At 42.8% G+C, this 23,316-nt stretch overlaps 1 protein-coding gene across 13 annotated transcripts in view; it reads left to right on the top strand.

Annotated features, from left to right (window-relative positions):
* FNBP1 (formin binding protein 1) overlaps window positions 1-23,316 on the top strand; it is a 547,949-nt gene that overhangs the window by 76,347 nt on the left and 448,286 nt on the right. For all 13 annotated transcript variants that reach the window (XM_029614281.1, XM_029614291.1, XM_029614288.1 and 10 more), the window contains exon 2: window positions 19,975-20,090. In XM_029614281.1, the coding sequence (XP_029470141.1) occupies window positions 19,975-20,090 (116 nt within the window). The remainder of the gene's footprint in view (window positions 1-19,974; window positions 20,091-23,316) is intronic.

Here is a 23,316-nt window from a genome sequence, read left to right as displayed (position 1 = left end):
TAGATTTTTTAATTGTATTACTTACACGCCATCCATAGCAGTAGTAAAGTTATGCAGCAGGGGACCCCCAGCACGCACCTGTGCATATAAGTACATAAGAACATAACATGCCATAGTGGGTCAGACCAAGGGTCCATCAAGCCCAGCATACTGTTTCCAACAGTGGCCAATCCTGGCTATAAGTACCTGGCAAGTACCCAAAAACTAAGTCTATCCCATGCTACTGATGCTAGTAATAGCAGTAGCTATTTTCTAAGTCAGCTTGATTAATAGCGGGTAATGGACTTCTCCAAGAACTTATCCAAACCTTTTTTAAACCCAGCTACACTAACTGCACTAACCACATCCCCTGGCAACAAATTCCAGAGGTTAATTATGCGTTGAGTGAAAAAGAACTTTCTCTGATTAATTTTAAATGTGCTACATGCTAACTTCATGGTGTGTCCCCTAGTCCTTCTATTATCCGAAAGAGTAAATAACCGATTCACATTTACCCGTTCTAGACCTTTCATGAATTTAAACACCTCTATCATATCCCCCCTCAGCCCTCTCTTCTCCAAGCTGAAAAGTCCTAACCTCTTTAGTCTTTCGTCACAGGGGAGCTGTTCCATCCCCTTTATTATCTCTTGGTCTTTTCACAACATGTTCACACCCTGTCCAACCCATGCTGTGCCCCTTTTAAACATTTTTTGACTTGTGTGTGTAGCGGGAGATATACAAGTACACAGGCAGGTTAAAAAATCCACTCAGTGCGCACCGGACTGACTTTTGCACGTATCTTCCATCTTTTGCGCACGCAGAGCTTTTAAAATTCACCTTTATATTTAAGATCTAAAGTTTTTGTTTTGCTTTACATTTGAAAAGCACTTTTGCTACAGATTAGTACAAGTGGGCCCTCAAAATGTTGCATGACTTCTGAGATATCACTGTGCTATTCTACTTGCTCTGGCTTTCACTAAGGTGTATCCCAAGTGTCATAAATATTATTTGGAAAGTTGATTAGGACCAGATGCACAAAGTATTTTTCCTATAGACACAGAATGTGAGAAACTATTCTGGACATCTGGTGCTAACGTGGCTGTTTTTTTTTTAAACTTCTAAATTTTCTCCATATTCTTTCTGCTCATTTCTTTTTTTTTTTTTTTTTGTTTTGACCTCCTACTCCTTTGGAACTCCAGCTCAATAAAAACGAGAGCTGGGATATGACACCATGAGATCATTGCCCCTATTTTATACCTACACTTACACCTCAACGTATCTAGTTTAGACATTGAAGTTATGGTCCTGGGCTGAGGACCATGCACCAGGGCTCCTTCCAGAACCCTGCAATCATGGGTCTTGCATCCAGTCACTAGGTGTCACCCTTGAGCAGACCTGGATTTATGCACAAGCATACTAGGCCTGTGCCTAGGGTGGCAAAATTTGGGAACCTGGTGGTAAATTTCTTGTCCTTTGCTGCTCTGCAATCCTTCTTCAGACCTTGGAAGGTGATTCTCCTGCTACCACTGCTTTCTTCCTCTGGACTTTAGATCCAGCATAAATCTTCAAAGTGCAGTGAGAGTGGGGTTCTAAGCCCACACTCACAGGCCCTGTCTCCTGGGCTTCTGAGTAGGGGAAGTGCCTGTGAGCACAGGCTTAGTCCCCACACTCACTGCACTTTGAGGATTGCCAATGGAGACAAGGTCCAGGGGTGCCATGCATCTTGGAGCTTTACTTGGGGTGGGGGAGGGTGGCATGCTACCAGCACTGAATTAGTGCCTAGGGGTGGCAGCCAACTAAATTTGTCCCTGCCTTTGAGCAATAACTACTCCTTTACCCTCCCTCTGGAGGCTGTGAACGCTGCATCCCTAGCTGACCTGGGGAGCAAAAAATCCAATTTATAGATCAAATCAGGGATCTCCTTGAGCCACCTGGCCAACATTTTCTGTCCATTTCTGACATAATTCTAAAAGTTCACTCAGTTTATAAGGATACAACATAAAGAAACAGTTTAGACTACATAAAATTCAAATCAGATCTTAAGCTTTATTTAGATTATTACACAAAAATATTCACATTTAATTCATAAGAACATAAGAAATATCATTCTGGGTCAGACCAAGAATCCATCAAGTCCTGTATCCTGAGTGGTCAATCCAAGTCACATGTACCTGGCAAGTACCCAAACATTAGATAGATCACAAGCTACTATTGCTTATTAATTACCGTCATAGCAGTTTATGGGATTTAACCTCCAGGAACTTATCTAAATCTTTTTTAAACCCAGTAACACTAACTGTTGAAACCACATCCTCTGGCAGTGAATTCCGGAGTTTAACTATGTGCTGAGTGAAAAAGAATTTTCTTCGATTTGTTTTAAATGAACTACTTGCTAACTTCATGGAGTGCCTCCTGGTCCTTTTATTATCTGGGAGAGTACATAACCGATTTACATTAACTTGTTCATGTCCTTTCATGATTTTGTAGACTTCTATCATATCCCCCCCTCAGTCGTCTCTTTTCCAAACTGAACAGCCCTAACGTTTTTAGCCTTTCCTCATAGGGCAGCCGTTCCATGCCCCTTATCATTTTGGTCGCCCTTCTTTGCACTTTCTCCAGTGCAGCTATGTTATGTTATATTCTTTTTGAGATCCGGTGACCAGAACTGCATACAGTATTCAAGGTGCGGTCTCACCATGGAGCGATATAGAGGCATTATGACATCCTCCGTTTTATTTTCCATTCCCTTCCTAATAATTCCTAACATTCTATTTGCTTTTTTGATTGCCACAGCACACTGGGCTGATAATTTCAATGTATTATCCACTATGATGCATAGATCTCTTTCCTGGCTGGTAACTCCTAAGATAGAACCTAACATTGTGTAACTACAGCAAGGGTTATTTTTACCTATATGCATCACTTTGCACTTGTCCACTAGAAATTTAATCTGCCATTTGGAAGCCCAATCTTCCAGTCTCACAAGGTCCTCCTGCAATTCATCACAATCCACTTGAGATTTAACTGCTCTGCATAATTTTGTGTTGTTCGCAAATTTGATCACCTCATTCGTCGTACCCTTTCCAGATAATTTATAAACATATTAAAAAACACCGGTCAAGTACAGATCCATTAGGCACTCCACTGTTTACCTTTTTCCACTGTGAAAAGTGACCATTTAATCCTACTCTCTGTTTCCTGTCTTTTAACCAACTTGCAATCCGCAAAAGGACATTGCCTCCTATCCCATGACTTTTTAGTTTTCTTAGAAGCCTCTCATGTGGGACTTTGTTGAATGCCTTCTGGAAATCCAAATATACCACATCTACTGGTTCACCTTTGTCCACATGTTTATTCACCGCTTCAAAAAATGTAGGAAATTTGTGAGGCAAGACTTCCCGTGGGTAAATCCATGTTGGCTTTGTCCCATCAAACCATGTCTATCTAAATGTTTTGTGATTTTATTCTTTATAACAGTTTCCACGATTTTTCCTGGCACTGAAGTCAGGCTCACCGGTCTATAGTTTCCTGGATCATCCCTGGATCCCTTTTTAACTATAGGGGTTACATTGGCTATCTTCCAATCTTCAGGTACATTGGATAATTTTAATGATAAGTTACAAATTTTTACTGATAGTTATGAAATTTCATTTTTTAGTTCTTTCAGAACCCTGGGTGTATACCATCCGGTCCAGGTGATTTACTGCTCTTCAGTTTGTCAGTCAGGCCTACCACATCTTCCAGGTTCACAGTGATTTGGTTCAGTTGATCAGAATCATCACCCATGAAAACTTTCTTCGGAATGGGTATTTCTCCTACATCCTCTTCAGTAAACACTGAAGCAAAGAAATTGTTTAATCTTTCCACACTGGCCTTATCTTTGTTGCGACGGAGGTGGACTCTTGGGCCGAGGTGGGGTTGATGCAACCTGTAGGTGGGAACCTACGGGTCCCCACCGTCGGCAGGTGGAGTGGGCTGAAGATAGAGGCCGCTGGAGCTTCACCTATACCAGCCCTCGTTCCCCTCGGGTTGAGCCTTTGGGTGCCGGGGCCGGCAGGACTTAGGTGGGCCACGAAGTTAGTCAGTAAGGAGAGATGGTTCAGCCCAGAGACAGCAGCCGGTAGATGGTGTTGTCCTACCCTGGACTGGATTCGGTATAGGAACTCGTGCATCAAAGGAACAAGAGATAATTGGAGGCTCTCAAGCAAAGAAAGGCCGAAGCATTGTAAGTCCACGTCCAGAGGATAGGCAAGAGGAGGCGTCACTGACAGGCTAGGATCAGAGCCGGCAGCAAGCGGAGGTCGTGGCAAGCAATGTAGAACTCTGGACACAGAAAGATCTGTAGCATAGTCAATCAAGGCAATGGTCAGGGCGTGGAGAAGGCAGACGTAGTCAAGCAAGGCGATGGTCAGGGCATGAAGAAGGCAGGCGTAGTTGAGCGGAGCTAAGGTCCGGGGCTGGAGATAGATTGAAGAATAGTCGGGCGTAGCAGAGGTCTTGGGCTGGAGATAGGCAGAAGAGTAGTCAGGCGTAGCAGAAGTTCAGGGCTGGAGACGAGCAGAAGAGTAGTCAAACAAGCAGAGTCGAAAACCAAAGAGTCAGTCCAACACATAGATGAGACAGGAACGAGGAAGACAGGAACCGGGAACCACGGGAATCAGGAACACGATGTAGAGAGGATTCTCTATCACCAACGAGTACTCAGAGTACGAGGAGACCAGTTGCAAAGGCAACGCTATGGAGCGAGGCCTGAGCTTATATACGCTGAAGAGTCTGACGTCAGCATCAGGGGCTGCGGCCAGGTTCCCACTGCAGGCCCTTTAAAAGAACTAGCGATGTGCGTGCGCCTAGAGAGGGGTGCGGCGCTGATGGCGGCGTCTCTCCACGGGCCACGTGGAGAGGCCCGATGAGCAAGGACATCTTGGCTGGCAACACTGGGGACCATGGCGGGGCCGGAGGCAACCTGAGGTTGGAGCTGGCGGTCCACCACCGCTAGTGAAGAGGAACCAGGGGCTGGAGTCTGCAGGAGAAGGTGAGAGGGCTGCGCCGTAGGTCTGCTGCAGGCGGCACCATAACAATCTTCTCTAAGTGCCACTTTAACCCCTTGATCATCCAGTGATCAATCAACTCCCTTGCAGGCTTTCTGCTTCGGATATATTTTAAAGTTTTTATTGTGAGCTTTTTGCCTCTATGGTCAACTTCTTTTCAAATTCTCTCTCAGCCTGTCTTATCAATGTCTTACATTTAACTTGCCAATGCTTATGCTTTATCCTATTTTCTTCTGAAGGATCCTTCTTCCAGTTTTTGAATGAAGATCTTTTGGCTAAAATAGCCTCTTTCACCTCACCTACTAGTCGTACTGGTTATTGTTTTGCCTTCCTTCCACCTTTCTTAATGCATGGAATACATCTGGTCTATGCTTCTAGGATAGTATTTTTTTAGCAATGTCTATGCCTGTTGCACACTTCTTACCTTTGTAGCTGCACCTTTCAGTTTTTTTCTAACTATTTTTCTCATATTATCAAAGTTTCCCTTTTGAATGTTTAGCGCTAGAGCTGTGGATTTACCTACTGTCTCCCTTCCAGTCATTAATTCAAATTTGATCATATTATGATCACTATTGTCAAGTGGCCCCACCACTGTTACCTCTCTCATCAAAACCTGCGTTCCACTGAGAATTAGATCTAAAATTGCTCCCTCTCTCGTCGGTTCCTGAAGCAATTGCTCCATAAAACTGTCTTTTATTCCATCCAGGAACTTTATCTCTCTAGCATGACCTGATGTTTCACTTACTCAGTCAATATTGGGGTAATTGAAATCTACCTATATCAATATGTCCAATGTACAACGAAACAAAGATTCACCTATAATAAATCACGTTGCATCAACAAAGTCTTTTATAATTTTTGTGAAGCGATATTATTATATAAATCACTTTATCTTATCTTTATCTGTATATATTGGACCTTCATACTACTCGCGGTTTGCAAGTATGTAACTTGTAATTTTTACTGCTGTGGGTCTTTTTAATCATTGGTCCACTACATGTAAATTTTGAATTTACAAATTTTTCTTTGGTTTTAACTATTTTTGTAAAAATGTGGAAAAAATACTTCCCTTAGTTGGTGCTATCGTGCTTCAAAATCTAAAGTCCGGAAGTTGAGATGCAAGTCCGTGTCCACGTTTCGCGGGCTGCACAATACAGTTCACTATGCGAGAAATTCTCTGGATGCTGATTAACAGAAGTGTCTCAGTTTTTCTTCCACATAGCTTTCTAAATTTCACTGGAGGTCCAATTAATTTTCTCGGACCCCACTGCCATTTCCTTTTGTTGGCGTTTCAGCAAAGTTTTCCACATTTTTACAAAAATAGTTAAAACCAAAGAAAAATTTGGAAGGAAGGAAGGCAAAATGATTACAGTCATGGTTAAAAGGTGAGGTGAAAGAGGCTATTTTAGCCAAAAAAACATCCTTCAAAAATTGGAAGAAGGATCCATCTGAAGAAAATAGGATAAAACATAAGCATTGTCAAGTTAAGTGTAAAACATTGATAAGACAGGCGAAGAGAGAATTTGAAATGAAGTTGGCCATAGAAGCAATAACTCATAATAAAAACTTAAAAAAATATATCGAAGCAAGAAACCTGTGAGGGAATCGGTTGGACCACTAGATGACCGAGGGGTTAAAGGGGCTCTTAGGGAAGATAAGGCCATTGCAGAAAGATTAAATTAATTTTTTGCTTCCGTGTTTACTAATGAGGATGTTGGGGACATACCAGTTCCGGAGATGGTTTTCAGGGGTGATGAGTCAGACAAACTGAACGAAATCACTATGAACCTGGAAGATGTAGTAGGCCAGATTGACAAACTAAAGCGTAGCAAATCACCTGAACCGGATCTTATGCATCCTAGGGTCCTGAAGGAACTCAAAAATGAAATTTTTGATCTATTAGTTAAAATTTGTAACCTATCATTAAAATCATACATTGTAACTGAAGACTGGAGGGTGGCCAATGTAACCCCAATATTTAAAAAAGGCTATAGGGTGAACCGGGTAACTATAGACCACTGAACCTGACTTCAGTGCCGGGAAAAATAGTGGAAACTATTCTCAAGATCAAAATCATAGAGCATATAGAAAGACATGGTTTAATGGGACAAAATCAACATGGATTTACCCAAGGGAAGTCTTGCCTAACAAATCTGCTTCATTTTTTTGAAGGGGTTAATAAACATGTGGATAAAGGTGAACCAGTAGATGTAGTGTATTTGGATTTTCAGAAGGTTTTTGACAAAGTCCCTCATGAGAGGCTTCTAAGAAAACTAAAAAGTCATGGGATAGGAGGCGATGTCCTTTCGTGGATTTCAAACTGGTTAAAAGACAGGAAACAGAGAGTAGGATTAAATGGTCAATTTTCTCAGGGGAAAGGGTAAACAGTGGAGTGCCTCAGGGATCTGTACATGGACCGGTGCTTTTCAATATATATATAAATGATCTGAAAAGGAATATGACGAGTGAGGTTATCAAATTTGCGGATGATACAAAATTATTCAGAGTAGTTAAATCACAAGCAGATTGTGATACATTACAGGAGGACCTTGCAAGACTGGAAGATTGGGCATCCAAATGGTAGATGAAATTTAATGTGGACTAGTGCAAGGTGTTGCATATAGGGAACAATAACTCTTGCTGTAGTTACATGATGTTAGGCTCCATATTAGGAGCTACCACCCAGGAAAAAGATCTAGGCATCATAGTGGATAATACTTTAAAATCATCAGCTCACTGTGCTGCAGCCGTCAAAAAAGTAAACAAAATGTTAGGAATTATTAGAAAGGGAATGGTTAATAAAACGGAAAATGTCATAATGCCTCTATATCACTCCATGGTGAGACCGCACCTTGAATTCTGTGTACAATTCTGGTCGCCGCATCTCAAAAAATATATAGTTGCGATGGAGAAGGTATAGAGAAGGGCAACCAAAATGATAAAGGGGATGGAACAGCTCCCCTATGAGGAAAGGCTGAAGAGGTTAGGGCTGTTCAGCTTGGAGAAGAGACGGCTGAGGGGGGATATGATAGAGGTCTTTAAGATCATGAGAGGTCTTGAACCAGTAGATGTGAATCGGTTATTTACACTTTCGAATAATAGAAGGACTAGGGGGTATTCCATGAAATTAGCAAGTAGCACATTTAAGACTAATTGGAGAAAATTCTTTTTCACTCAACGCACAATAAAGCTCTGGAATTTGTTGCCAGAGGATGTGGTTAGTGCAGTTAGTGTAGCTGGGTTCAAAAAAGGTTTGGATAAGTTCTTGGAGGAGAATCCATTAACTGCTATTAATCAAGTTTACTTAGGCAATAGCCACTGCTATTAATTGCATCAGTAGCATGGGATCTTCTTAGTGTTTGGGTAATTGCCAGGTTCTTGTGGCCTGGTTTGGCCTCTGTTGGAAACAGGATGCTGGGCTTGATGGACCCTTGGTCTGACCCAGTATGGCAATTTTTTATGTTCTTATGTATTTTATTTTTACCCAGTATACTGAATTTAAGAAACAAAGTCATGGAACAGGAAACAGTGTTCTGTTGTGGATTGATAATTGGTTAAAAGGCTAGAAGCAGAGGGTATGATTAAATAGCCAGTTTTCTAAATGGAGAAAAGTAATTAGTGAAGTACCACAGGAGTCAGTACCAGGACCTGTGGTGTTTAACATATTCATAACTGATCTGGAAAAGGGAACAATGAATAAGGTTATCAAATTTGCAGATGACACAAAATTATTCAAATTTGTTAAAACGGTAGTGGTTTGTGAGGAACTGCAGAAGGATCTTGTGAAACTAGGAGATTGGGCAACTGAATGGCAGAATAAATGTAATATGGAAAAATGCAACGTGATGCACATAGGGAAAAATAATCCCAACTACAGGTATTACCTAGTTATTAACTAGGGAAAGGACCTTGGAGTTCTTGTGGACAATTCATTGACCTCCTCAGATTAGTGTGTGCTGGTGGTCAAAAAAAGCAAATAGGAATGATCTGAAAAGGAATGGAGAATAAAATAGAAAATATCATTGCCTCTTTCTCCGCTGACAAGAAGGGCCAAATTAGTCTTGATATGTGGGTATGTCATTTGGTGTTATCAAACAGACCTCTCTCTCTCTTTGTTAGTAGAGCTTGTTCCTTGTGAGCCCCATCAGTATTTTTTCATCTGGGCACTAGCACAGACATGTACTTCTATTTCTCTTATTTTCCTGTATGTAAGCAAACGTGGTATGCGTTGAAGAAGAAGAGGTGCCACTCTGTGAAGCCACTGGAACAGTCGGCACTGAAGAAGCACTGAGTCTCAGGTGCATCAGTACCATTGATGCACAGTGCTTTGGCACCATCAACGCATGTCATTGATGCATCGAGCCCCGGAACATCATTCCTCAATGGTTTTGGCCATTAAAACTGTTCCATCATTGAAGCTTCATGCTGTAGAGCTCCCCATGCAGCTGTATGCTATCCTTCTGAGAATGTTAACAGGGGCAGAAGGAGATACGATACCCCAGCCTCCACCAATTACCAAGGCCCTTTCACCAGTAAATTTAATGGAATAAGGGCTACATCTGGAGACCCCAGATCCCATTTCCTCTCTGGTACCTCTCGCATCTAATTGGCTTTCATTCGATATTTTACAGAGTCTAGAAGATGTATAAGATTATATTCTAGTGTCAGAAGAGGATGTTCCACCACTCACACCAGGATAAGAGGGCACATCAGCACTGCGATCAAGTAGCTAAGCTGGTGAAGGATTTCTTACCTCTTTGGTGGCTAAGGATAAGGAGGGTACCTTCCAACCTCTCTAAGATATCGACTTTACTCCCACAAGAAGGAGTCCCAGTATTTCCAGTTCATGCAAATACTCCATCAGAACCTCTGCGAGGTGATTCTAGCCCATGGCATTCGCTTGCAGGGGATTTCAGCCAGTCAAATAATATACATCAGAAGTATATCCCTCTGAGGTGACCAAGGACCCTTTCTTAGTCACCTTCTTCATCATTGGGATCCTGAATTAGTGTTCCCTTACCTCTAGGCTCAGAAGAGGGATTGACAGGGATCCCCTTCAAACCTCTTCCAGAATCTCCAGAACATTTATTTCCACTGGAAAACCTTTCCTACTTCAGGTTTCTGGAGAAGTTGGGAAAAGCACTCAGAGTTAATGTACATAAGGACAAAGATCTCTGCGCAAAGGTTGGTCTCCTCTAAATTGTGTATACTCTTGTTATTATTTGTAAGGTTTTGGGTGGACCCTTGGACACTGTGGCTGCTGATCACACCCACGGGGGGAAGTCCCGTGAGGGGCCACAGGTCAGGCTCAGCTTTAGGACACACAACACAGATAGATCTTTTATTAACAATATTGAGGAGCCATGAGAGGTGGCAGTAGTGAGCAGAGATGAAGCCTGGCTGGGCTTGTAGTCCCTCAGGGCTCTGGAACAGTGATCCCACAATGGCTGTGCTGTAGTGAATAGAAACTGAGATAGTGAGTACAATGAAGTATGTGCAGGGTTCTGGAATAGAGCCTCGTTGGTTGAGTACTCACACAGCCGTTTCTCTCGGTAGGAAACACAGGAGCTGGAGTAAAGGAAGGCCCTCGAGGAGCGAGTACCTGGTTCCAGGGAACAGCTCTGAAAGAAGTAGATGGTAATTCACTGATGGTGTAGGCAGTGGTATCTTCCAGGCAGAAGTGAAGTCCAGGCAGCGAGTCCGGGAACATGGGCCCTCGAGGAGCGAGTACCGGTTCCAGACAGCGACCTGAAAGAGAAGAGAGAGGCCCCCGAGGAGCGGGTACCCCAATTAGAGTAAGTCCAATAATGGAGAAGCAGAGTAGCTAGGTACGGAGAGCGAATCCCATCCATAATGAGTTCCTGAAAGAATACCTTTGCTAACTCGATTAGCTAGCAGTAGTGTAGGCTTTTTATATCCGGGATGCGTGATGCCGTCATAGGGGGACGCCCCTGAGATTTGCGCCAAAGAAAGTATTTGAAGCAGGGCCACATGGCGCGCACGCCCTAAGGCAGCTGGACAGCATGGCGGGAGGCAGCACCCAAGCCGGACCGGGGACGCTGGAGAGGACGGCAGGCAGACACCGCAGCAGCCAAACTTCCGTCAACCGCGGGAGGAGTTGCCAGAGAGGTAAGGAGGGCGGAGTGGAGACGTTGGGCAGCGACAGTCGTAACAACTCTGACACAGCCAGCAACTATCCTGTTCCATGAGATTCTGCATCCTATTTCCTGTGCCCCAGTTGTACAGAAGCTAAACCTCAAATGTAGAGTACAAAATTCCTGGAGCAAATAAGACAAAGATATACTCAAATACTCCACCAGGGAAGGATCCCAGGTTACTGGACAATTTTGGTTAAAAGGTGTTCCTAAGTTTCATGCTAAATGCACAAATCTCCACTCATCAATTCTACACGGTTCAGATTGTACACAAAAATTGAAACCTTTTCTTCTATCTGGTGAAGATAGGAGAGCATACTCTCGGCAACTCATGGATGCAAAGGAGTGTATACACCATCTCATTTGATTCATCTTTGAAATGTTCAATACCACAACACACACCTCAACAGCATCCATTGGAGCATGCTACATGGCTTAATTGAGAGCCAGTAGCCTATAATATGATATCCCCTGTCAAAGGGATCACCTTTTCAGATAAAAACTCAGAGAAACAGTTGCTTAAATAAAAGAACAACATGTGGTGGTCCAATCTGTTTCCATGGAGTTGGAACAACCGTCTTCCGCAAGGCGCACTACACTTTTAAAAGACCGTATTATCAGAGATGCCCCTTCTGGCAATTCCATTGATACCGGATGCCGCCTCCACTTCCATAGCAGCAGCAACTTCCGACTTGCACTTAATAGCATGAGCGCAGTTAACCTAAGACAGTGCAACAAGTCCAGCCCAAACCTGGATCAAGTTTTCGACTGCTTTTCAAACCCAGCAACCATTCTCTCCAGTAGGGGGAAGAATTAAGCACTACCTTGGGGAATGGCACAAGATTACCAAAGATTACTGAGTTCTCAAGATTATGTAGTCGGGATACCATTTGCATTTTTCCTGGCTTCCCACACTTTCTCATCACTCAGCCTTCAATCTGGCTCCGTCTCACTTGACACTACTCCACCTGGATATGGAGTTGCTCCTCAAATAGAACAGATTCTTCTGTAACACCATGCCGGGTGTTCTATTCCCACTATTTTTGTACTTCATGCCTTATGTCCTTGATCTTTAATTAATATTTAGTTGAACAATTCAATTGATAGATGTTAATGCCTGCTTATGAATACTTCCTCTGTAACCCATTCATATTTGCTGATTTATACCTATGAATGTAATTGTTGTAAATCATTGAGATCTTTACAAGGAACGATGGTATATAAAATGTCTAAATAAATATTTTCTTATCCCAAAGAAATCAGGGGAATTGAGACCCATACTGGATTTAAGAAGCCTGAACAAGCATATACTTTGGGAGAAATTCCATATGAATTCCCTCCCCACAATACTCTCCTTCATGCAGAGGTGAGAGTGGATGTACTGTTACAATTCCCGGCCACGGGACGCCACGGCCAGGCTCCTGCCTCTCTCCCCGCCAGCTCCGGGGTGACTCCCGGCGGCCCTCCGCTCTTCCTGGGCCACAGCTCGGCCTTTCCACAGTGGCGTCTCCACAAGGGAGATGCCGCCGAGCTCCTGCACTTCCTGCTTCAGCTGCTACCCCGCCCCTTAGGCGCGCGTGGGCTGACAATTTAAAGAGACCAGCGTGGGAAAACGAACTCCTCCTCAAGACGTGATGTCAGATGCTCCCAGCTATTTAAACCCTGTTCAGACTCTCCTTCTTTGCCTTGCAATGAGGTTCGCCCCCTGGAGTCATCTAGTTGCTGTCTTCGTTCCTGTTTGTTCCTGTTCCAGCCTTGTTCCTGTTTCCAGCCCGTCCTCGCCTGCTTCTACTCCTGCTCGTCTTCCTGGCTCCTGACTTTGGTATGTTCTTCGATATGCTGCTTTGCTGCCCGTCTTGACTCCTGGCTTGTCTCTGGTCTCTGCTGTCTGCCGCCTGCCCCGAAGCTTGGTCTGTTTCCACATTTTGTCTCTCTGCTGCCTGCCTCGACTCAGACTTCTCTTTGGACACCCCTTTCCAGGAGACCCCACCTAAGTCCAAGCGGCTCAGCTCCCCAAGGGCTCCTCCCGGGAGGATCTCTGGTCTCCAGTGGTGAAGATCCTGTTGGTCCCCTGGCTCTGGTCTGCCTCCTGGCTACGACTCCACTGTGGACCTCCCCTCAGCGCTGCATCATCATCTTCTAGCTGGCCCATGGGTCCACAGTCATAACATGATATCCCCAACCTGATATCTAAACCTTTAGGCAATATCATCAATTGCTCCATCACATCTGGTTATGTCCCCTCCTCTCTAAAACAAGCCATCATCAAACCTATCCTTAAGAAACCTAATCTCAACCCTTCCGAACCGTCCAAATAGCGACCTATTTCAATCCTCCCCTTCTTAGCCAAAGTAATGTAAAAAATCATCAACATCCAGCTATCTGATCACCTTGAAAAATACAATATTTTACACCCCTCTCAATTTGGATTCCGCAAATTCCACAGCACCGAAACTCTCCACTCTCACTGACACCCTCCTTAAAGGTATTGATAATGGCCATTCCTACATTCTTGCCATGCTAGACATCTCCTCCGCCTTTGACACCATCAGCCACAAGATTCTTCTAAACCGCCTAACTGAAATTGGCATTGCTGGCACCGCCCTTCTCTGGCTTGAATCCTACCTCGATAATAGATTCTACGGAAAGATTAAATGATTTCTTTGCTTTGGTGTTTACTGAAGAGCATGTTGGGGAGGTACTCGTACTGGAGAAGGTTTTCATGGGTAACGATTCAGATGGACTGAACCAAATCACGGTGAACCTAGAAGATGTGGTAGGCCTAATTGACAAACTGAAGAGTAGTAAATCACCTGGACCGGATGGTATACTCCCCAGAGTTCTGAAGGAACTAAAAAATGAAATTTCAGACCTATTAGTAAAAATTTATAACCTATCATTAAAATCATCCATTGTACCTGAAGACTGGAGGATATCTAATGTAACCCCAATATTTAAAAAGGGCTCCAGGGGCGATCCGGGAAACTACAGACCGATTAGCCTGACTTCAGTGCCAGGAAAAATAGTGGAAAGTGTTCTAAACATCAAAATCACAGAACATATAGAACGACATGGTTTAATGGAATAAAGTCAGCATGGCTTTACCCAAGGCAAGTCTTGGCTCACAAATCTGCTTCACTTTTTTGAAGGAGTTAATAAACATGTGGATAAAGGTGAACTGGTAGATGTAGTGTACTTGGATTTTCAGAAGGTGTTTGACAAAGTTCCTCATGAGAGGCTTCTAGGAAAAGTAAAAAGTCATGGGATAGGTGGCGATGTCCTTTCATGGATTACAAACTGGCTAAAAGACAAGAAACAGAGTAGGATTAAATGGACAATTTTCTCAGTGGAAGGGAGTGGGCAGTGGAGTATCAAAAGGGATCTGTATTGGGACCCTTACTTTTCAATATATTTATAAATGATCTGGAAAGAAATACGAGTGAGACAATCAAATTTGCAGATGGTACAAAATTGTTCAGAGTAGTTAAATCACAAGCAGATTGTGATAAATTGCAGGAAGACCTTGTGAGATTGGAAAATTGGGCATCGAAATGGCAGATGAAATTTACACAATGCTAGGTTCCATATTAGGTGCTACCACCCAAGAAAGAGATCTAGACGTCATAGTGGATAACACATTGAAATCGTCGGTTCAGTGTGCTGTGGCAGTCAAAGCAAACAGAATGTTGGGAATTATTAGAAAGGGAATGGTGAATAAAACGGAAAATGTCATAATGCCTCTGTATCGCTCCATGGTGAGACCGTACCTTGAATACTGTGTACAATTCTGGTCACTGCATCTCAAAAAAGATATAACTGCGATCAGGGGCGGATTCCCGCTGACGACCAGCCCAGGGATTTGCCGCCCAGGCCGGCCCAGGACATACTGTTCTGGAACCGCTATCTGATGGGAGAAGCAATCAGATAGGAGTTAGCATTCTGTAATATTTTGGAGAGTTGTGGGTGGATCCTTGGACCAGTGGCAGATGACCACACCCCCGGGGAAGACCCCGAGAGGGACTACCGGTCAGGCTCAGAGTATGGAGACCATCACACACTAGTTCTTTTATTAGACAATATACTGAACCACCAGAGGTGGCAGTAGTGAGCTGGAATGCCCGGCTGGGCTGTAGTCCCTTAGAAGCTGGAACAGCGATCCCTGGAGGCTGAGCTGTAGAGAAACTGAAATATAGTGAGTAGGCAGGAACGTGTAGGAGGTGTTTTTAGAAGTCCCTTGTTTGCTGATCTGAGGTTTCTATTTGGGGTATTTAGTTTTATAGATGAGCTTAGCCAATTTTCTTGTTTTTCATATATAATTTTATGAAGGATAAGATAGTACTTTGTATTCAGTTCTGAATCTTAATAGTAGCCAGTGTAGTGAAACAAGTATTGGGGTGATGTGGTCATGCTTTTTGGATCCAGTGAGGATTCTTGCAGCTGTATTCTGTATTCTGTAGGATCTGTAGTGGGCGAATGGTGTTTAGAGGTAAGTTGAAATGGAGTGAGTTATAATAATCTATGTTGGAGAAAATTAGTAATTGAAGGACTGATCTGAAATCATTATTGGAAAGAAAAGGTTTTAAATGATGGAGAGTAAGTAGTTTATGATATCCGTCTTTGATTTTTGTTGTGATAGGGTTTTAAAAAGAAAGTTCTCTGTCAATTATTACTCCAAGGTTGCGGGCATGATTGATTGGAGATATGACTGAATTTTGGTTCATTAGACTGAGTGGTGGTATTTGAGGAGAGTTGTTCTTTCTGTCTAATAAAATCATTTCAGTCTTGTCGAAGTTGAGGATGAGTTTTAAGTTGGTTAGTATTTCCTTTATATTGTTTAGGCAAGTTGCTGTTAATTTGTAAGTTTCTTCTAGTGATTTTTTTATTGGGATTAATATTTGAATATCATCAGCATAGATGAAGTGTATCAGATTGAGATTTGATAGGAAGTGGCATAATGGAAGCGTTGCTGACAGAGCGGAACCCTGGGGAACTCCAGTATTTAGATTGATTTTCTTTGAGAGGGAATCATTGAGTAGTACTTGGTAGGATCTTTGTGATAGGTAAGAGAAGAACCATTGTAGGGTGGTTTATTTAGCTCCAATTTCAGATAGATGGTCTATCATGATGGAATGATTTACTGTATCAAAGGCTGCAGAAAGGTCAAGTAGTATTAGAAGGTAGCTGTGGCCTTTTTCAAAACCTTTGAGTACAAAGTAATTCATTGCTAGTAGAAGCATTTGTGTTCAGTTGTTTTCTGAATTCAAATTGAGCGGATAGCAGGATGTTGTTTTCTTCTAGGTGGTCAGTGAGTCGTGTATGGACGACTTTTTCAATGATTTCGGCAATGAATGGGAGATTTGATATGGGTCAGTAGTTCATTGGGTTTTCAGGATCAAGATTATTCTTTTTCAGAATGGGTTTGATGATTGCTGATTTTAGGCATTCTGGGTAGTTTCCTTCCATGAGGGAGAGGTTTACGATTTCAGTTATCGTTTTAGTTATTGGTGGTTCGGGAATTTTTATCGTTGTAATGGGAATGGCGTCAATAGGATGTTTGGCTGGGTTCATTTTTTTAATGATCATTTGGACGTCTAAAGAAGATGCTGTTTCAAAGTTGGGCCAGCTTTTTATTTAAATATTTGGCATTTTCTGGTCTTGAGAGTCATTTTTTAGGTTGTTCTTTATGAGGGTTTTGATTTTTTCATTAAAGAAATCTGCGAAGTCGTTACTAGAGATCTTTGATGTTGATTGTGGTTGGTCATTGTAAGATGATTTGGTTAGGCTTTTTATTATGTTGAAGAGCATCTTAGGGTTTTGTTGGTATTTGTTTATTTTGTTAGTGTAAAAGTCTTTTTTTGTTTTATGGATGAGATTTTTGTATTCAGCTAGTTGTACTCTGTATGCGTTTAGTAGTGTGTTTGTTTTGTTGTTTCTCCATGATTTCTCTTTTTTTCTGAGTTTCTGTTTGGCTGCTCTGATATTTTCATTGTACCAAAGGTTCTGATGTTTTGTTTCTTTTATAGTTTTATTATCATGGGATTTATCTTGTCAGCTACAGTTCTAGTTATGGTAATCCAGGATGAAGTTGCATTTTTGGTGTTTGATAGGTCTATGTTAGTTCAGTTTGTAGATTTGCTTGAAGAATTTCAATGCAAAAAGGTGGACGGTATGAGAAGGATTTAGTTGTGCTTATTCTTGTTGTTAGTTTACAATTTGAATATAAGTTTGCGTGGATGATAGAGTGGTCTGTCCATGGTATTTTTGTTATCTTAGTTTGGTGGTTTGACCAAATGTTAGTGTTGATGAAGACAAGGTCTAGTGTATGACCTGCTTTGTGTGTTGGGGCATTGATAATTTGACTGAGACCCAGTGATGATAGTGCGTCAATGATTGAGGTACAGGCAGGAGAGTAGGGGGAAGTGTCTATGTGTAGATTGAAGTCACCAAGAATAATTATGGGTTTGTTGACTGATATTTTGATCAGGAAAAATTCAATAAGTGATGAGCAGTTTTTATCTAGAGTATTGGGGGGGGGGGGGGGGGCAGTATACCAGACAGATTTGTAGATGTGGAGAATTAAATAGTGCAATTTCCAGTGGAGAGCAATTTCTTGTTGGGATTAATTTCATCTGTAAATTTTTTTGATGATTAGCATAAGGCCTCCGCCTTTCTTTTTAGGTCTGGGAATTGAAAAGGTTCTGTAGGTAGAGTTATTGATTTGGTTAATTAGTACTGTATCAGTGTTGTTTGCCCATGTTTCTGTGATGGCTATGAAATCTGGTTTTTCATCATGAAGAAGGTCGTTGATGATTGGTATTTTTTAAATTATAGATTGAGCATTAAAGAGTAGGAAAGAAAGTGTTAAGTAGCTGCTGAGGGATTTGTTATTGTTGTGGGTAATGGTTGAGAGATGATGTTTGGGTTTTATTTTTGTTTTCATTTCTCTGTCTTTCGAATTGGTGTAAGTGATTGGGTTGTTTCTGTTGATCTTATGGTCTTTGGGGGGTTGATGGTTAGGCATTCTTTGTTCATTCAGGAGTTATCAAGAGATATCAAGAGATTGAGTACTGCTAGTATTGCAGTGTGCACAAAGGGGATTGCCCCTTTGTCGTGCCCCTTCGGCGCACGACGCCTGGTGGTGTCGCTCGTTTTGCGCTCAGGCGCTGATGACGTTGAGCTAGTGGGCGGGGCTCCTGATGACGGGCCTCCCGCTGTCTCTCTGATGTTTTTTAAAAAAGGCTCCTGCCTTTTTCTTTTCCATTTCTTACGGGGCTGCAGGTGGTTGATGGTGGGTGGGTTTCTTTTTTCTCTTTGCCTGGTGGCATTAGCGCCAGAAGATGGGCATGGCTGAAGGCATCCGACCTCAGGCCTGAAGTCCAGGAAAAATTAGTGGACCTTCCTTGCACTGGTGACAACCTTTTTGGAGAAAAGGTGCAAGATGCTGTTGTGCAGCTGAAAGATCATAATGAAACTCTGCGCCAACTCTCCATCATTACTGCAGAAACTCCATCTTCTGCAAGTCGCCCATCCAGGAAAGATACGAGAAAACCATTCTATCGACTATGAAGGTATTATCCACCATCTTCATTTTCTCTTCCTACCTCCTCCCTCTCTCCCTTCCACTTCCTCTTTCTTTCTGGCCTCTTTGCTTATTCCCCTCCCTAACCTCACCACTTTTTTCCCCTTTGGTGGGCAACAGCTGTGATCTCTCTCCCTGCGTAGGGACCAGGCAGCAGCAGGAACTCCTCATGGGCTGAGGCTTGAGGGTGGCAGGTATTCCCTGGTTGTGGAATACCACAGTGGCTGTTGCTATGTCTAGTTCTGATCAGAGTAAGCAGCTCATCATTTGAGCCCACCACAACAGAAAAAGCTCCTGCTCCTGGTTAACCGAAAGAGATGTCACTACGTTCTGGCAGCTCCCTCCCCTCCCTCCTGAGCTTGCAGTGCCTTCATGGCATCAAGACTCGACAGCATGGCCATTCTTTTCGTTCCTGCTTGGGCAGCCAGTGTGCCCCCTTTCAGGTTTATTCAAGGGCCCCCCCATGGGGGGGGGGGGCGCCTGTCTCCCAGTTTTCTCACCCCTGGTTTATGAAATAGACCTTGTGCTATAATACACAGGCCTATTCCATCTCAGGGTGTTCAGTGATCAGCTTTTTATTCTTAAGAACAATACAGTGGCTGTTAGTGATGGAATCAGTAATACATTTTTTTAAAGCAAATACTCTTGTACAGGTATGCTGGAAGAAGAAACCTGCATTTAGCTCATCTTTAAAAATAAATAAATATAAGCCTGGGCACTGCAAAGCCCAGCCAGTCTGTAATCCTGCAAACTCTTAGCACTATTCTGTATTCATTGTTCAACTTTCAAAGCTAGTTCTGCAGGTAAAACAGTACTTTCCCTGTGGAAAATGGGCTTTTAGAAAATTGCCCATCTGAAATGCGGGGCCTCTATATATGTACTTTTACTCTCAGTAGGGGGAGATATTCATGGGGTGATATTTGCTCCTACATGCATACTTTTCTCAGGAAAAAACTACCTGAGTAAATTATCATGTTTGAACATGTGTGAGTAGTTTTTCTGGGATAATTTCAAAGGAAAAGTACACACATACTTTCCCTTTGAAAATTAGGGCAAACTCTGGGTAAAAAATACCTGCAGACTTTGCATAAAGGTGAGCAATTTTACAATTCTCCCTTTCATGGTCATGTGTAAAAACTTGGAAAATAGTTATTTTTTTAATTATCTTCAGCCTTAGAATGAGAATATAATGTCTTGCTTTGCTTCACCACAGGATCAGTTTGACAACTTGGAGAAACACACACAATGGGGAATTGACTTTCTGGAAAAATACATCAAATTTGTAAAAGAGAGAACAGAAATTGAAATCAACTATGCAAAACAACTTAGGTAAGTTTTATGTTCTCATATTTGCAGATTGTGACAGTAGAAAGCAAATTGTGTATTAATACCAGAGGCCCAGGTTTCCTGCAGCAGAATTTTTAAAATTCTGTGGCAACAGCTGGCAAATTCTGATGCAGATTTTTCAAAATTCTATGGCAATTATGTGGCAAATTTGCATAATTTTGCAGTTGTTTTAAATTTAAATAATGTATTTTTTAAACTTTATAAAAATTGTCATTTTCTGACATTTCTATATCTATTTGGTTCTTTATTAGAGGAAAAAAGCAAGTTTGCTTACTGTAAACAGTGTTTCCGTAGATAGCAGGATGAATTTGCCATGCTGTCATGGGAACTGTCATTCAGGGCCCGGGAGGCAGAGCTTTACCAAGCAGAGGCTAGAGCTTTGCTCTCTGCGGCTGTGCGTGTGTTCCCACGCAGGAAAGTAACAGATTCTCCTCAGTCTGTGATTAAGCTTTAACGTAGTCGAACAGGCGATCGACTGCCAGGGAGGAGGAAGGATCAGCATGGCTAATTCATCCTGCTGCCTACGGAAACATCGTTTACAGTAAGCAAACTTGCTTTTTCCCGTTGATAGCATGGCTGAATTAGCCATGCTGTCATGGGAGTCCCAAGCTCCTGATCACGCTGTCCGTGATGTGTATATGTTTGCGTGATCCATTTAGTGTGGCAGTCATCGTGGACAAGAGGATAGAGACTGCAGGATTGCTTGCCCTATCTTTGGATCAGTGGCTGCTTGTTGATCAAGGCAGTAGTGGGACTTGAAGGTATGCAGCCATGACCATGTAGCTGCCTTACAAATGTCTACAGGTTGCACATTCTTGAGATGCGCTAATGACGCAGCCACTCCCCTGACTTTGTGAGCTTTTGGAACAGAATGTAGAAGTAGTTTCTGTTTCTCGTAGCAGAATTTGATGCACTGTGCTATCCAGCTGGAGATGGTGCGTAGACTGGTAGACCAGGTGCTTTCAGGTTGAAAGAGACGAATAATTGAGAAACACGGGAATCAGAATGTGTTCTCTCTTTGTAGTATGCTAATGCTCTTTTGCAGTCCAGTGTATGCAGTAGTTTTTCCCTATCATTAGAATGAGGTTTAGGGAAAACGATAGGTAGTTCTATGGCTTGATTTAGATGGAATTGAGAAACCACCTTTGGGAGTAAGGATGGTGAATCCTGAGAACTACCTTTTGGTGGTAAAACTGTAAATATGGTGCATAGTGGACTAAGGCTTGCAATTCACTGACTCGGCATGCAGATGTTACTGCTAAAAGGAATACTACTTTCCATGTAAGGTATTTCATGTGTGCGAGTCCATAGGTTCAAACGGGGAAAGCATGAGCTGTTCTAAAACTATGTTGAGGTTCCATGGAACTGGAGGTTTAGAGATCGGGGGACGAAGGTGAGTTAGCCCTTTAATGAAAACGAGAAAGCAAGGGGTGATTGGGGATAGGAATATTATTAACTAGCCTATGATATGCCCCTATGGCACTAAGATGAACTTTAATGGATGATGTTGCTAGACCAGCTGTGTATAGGGTATGAAGGTAATCCATGAGTAGCTCAGGTGAGCAGTCCAATGGTTCTATGCCATTGGAAATGCACCAGGTAGAGTAGCGTTTCCATTTATAGCTATAATTCTTTTTAGTTGAGAGTTTCCTGGATTCTAACAAGATGAATTGTGTTGAAGTGGAAACTCCTTGTTCCGTTAGGAGGAGCCGTTCAATCTCCATGCTGTCAAATGAAGAGAAGAGTGCAGCGGATGCAGGAGCGTCCCTTGTTCTTGGAACAGTAGATCTGGTCGATTCGGTAGTCGAATTGGGTCTTTGATTGACAGTCGTAGAAGGAAGCTGTACCACGGCTGTCTGGACCAGGCTGGGGCTATGAGTATCAGTTGAGCCCTGTCTGCTATGCACTTTTGAATTGTCCTGGTAATGAGTGGTATGGGAGGAAAGGCATACAGGAGGCCTTTTGACCACGGAATGAGGAAGGCATCCTGAGCGATTTTGAGCTGGCTGGGTCTTATTGAGCAGAAGCTGGAAAATTGAGTGTTTATTTCCGTTGCAAAGAGATCTATCGAGGGTGTTCCCCACTGTATGAAGATTTTGTGGGCTACTTCTGGATTGAGTGCCCATTCGTGCGGATGAAAGGTGTGACTTAGCCTGTCCGCCCTTGTATTAGCTACTCCCAGTAGGTAAGTTGCTTGCAAATGTATGCAATGTTGGTGAGCATGTTCGAAGATTATCAGGGTCTCCTTGCATAGGGTCCATGAACCGGATCCTCCTTGTTTGTTGATGTAAAACATCGCCACCTGATTGTCCGTGTAGATCATGACTCTGCGGCCCTTCAGGTGGTCTTGAAATACTTGGAGTGCATTTCGAATCGCTCTGAGTTCCAATAAATTTATTTGCAAGGTCTGCTTGGACATTGTCCATAAACCCTGTGTTTCGTAAATTTCGAGATGTGCTCCCCATCCCTTGCGGGACACATCGGTAGTCAATACTGCGTTGTGAGGAGGGGGGCTGAACAGTGCTCCCTTGGAAAGGGTGGAGCCCAGGAGCCACCACGTTATGTCCTTCCTCATCTCAGATGTTAATGATAGACGTTGTGTCAATGGTTGTGAGTGTTGCTTCCATTGACATTTTAAGCCCCACTTCAGATGTCGCATATGTAGTCTGGTGTTTGGAACCATGAAAATAGCTGCTGCCATATGACCTAGTACAATTAAAACTTGTCTCGCCGAAGGTCTTAGTGTTAGGTTCAGCGAATGAAGGAGTTGACACATTTGTATCGCCCTGTCTTTCAGCAGGTATGCTCGGTTCCGTGTCTTGTCTAGACAAGCTCCGATGAATTGTAGAGTTTGTGTTGGCTGTAGATGCGATTTCTGGAAATTGATCACCAGCCCCAATTCCTGTAAGCACTCTTATCACCCGTCGGAGGTGGTCGATCAAGATGTCCGGAGTCGAGGCTATTATCAACCAATCGTCCAGATATGGAAAGATTGTCATACCTTGTTGTCTGAGATGAGCCACCACCACCACCATGCATTTGGTGAATATTCTGGGCGCAGCCGATAGGCCAAAGGGGAGTACCTTGTACTGGTAGTGTTGATGCCTGTTTCGAAAGCATAGGTATCGCCAAGAGGATGGGTGGATTGGAATGTGTGTGTAAGCATCCTTCAGATTTATTGAACACATCCAGTCGTTGGGTTGAATCA

The sequence above is a fragment of the Rhinatrema bivittatum genome, chromosome 8, assembly GCF_901001135.1.
Source record: "Rhinatrema bivittatum chromosome 8, aRhiBiv1.1, whole genome shotgun sequence".
NCBI classification, from domain to species: Eukaryota; Metazoa; Chordata; class Amphibia; order Gymnophiona; family Rhinatrematidae; genus Rhinatrema; species Rhinatrema bivittatum.
Note: the sequence above shows the minus strand (reverse complement) of the source record. Positions and strands in the feature narration are given on the sequence as shown.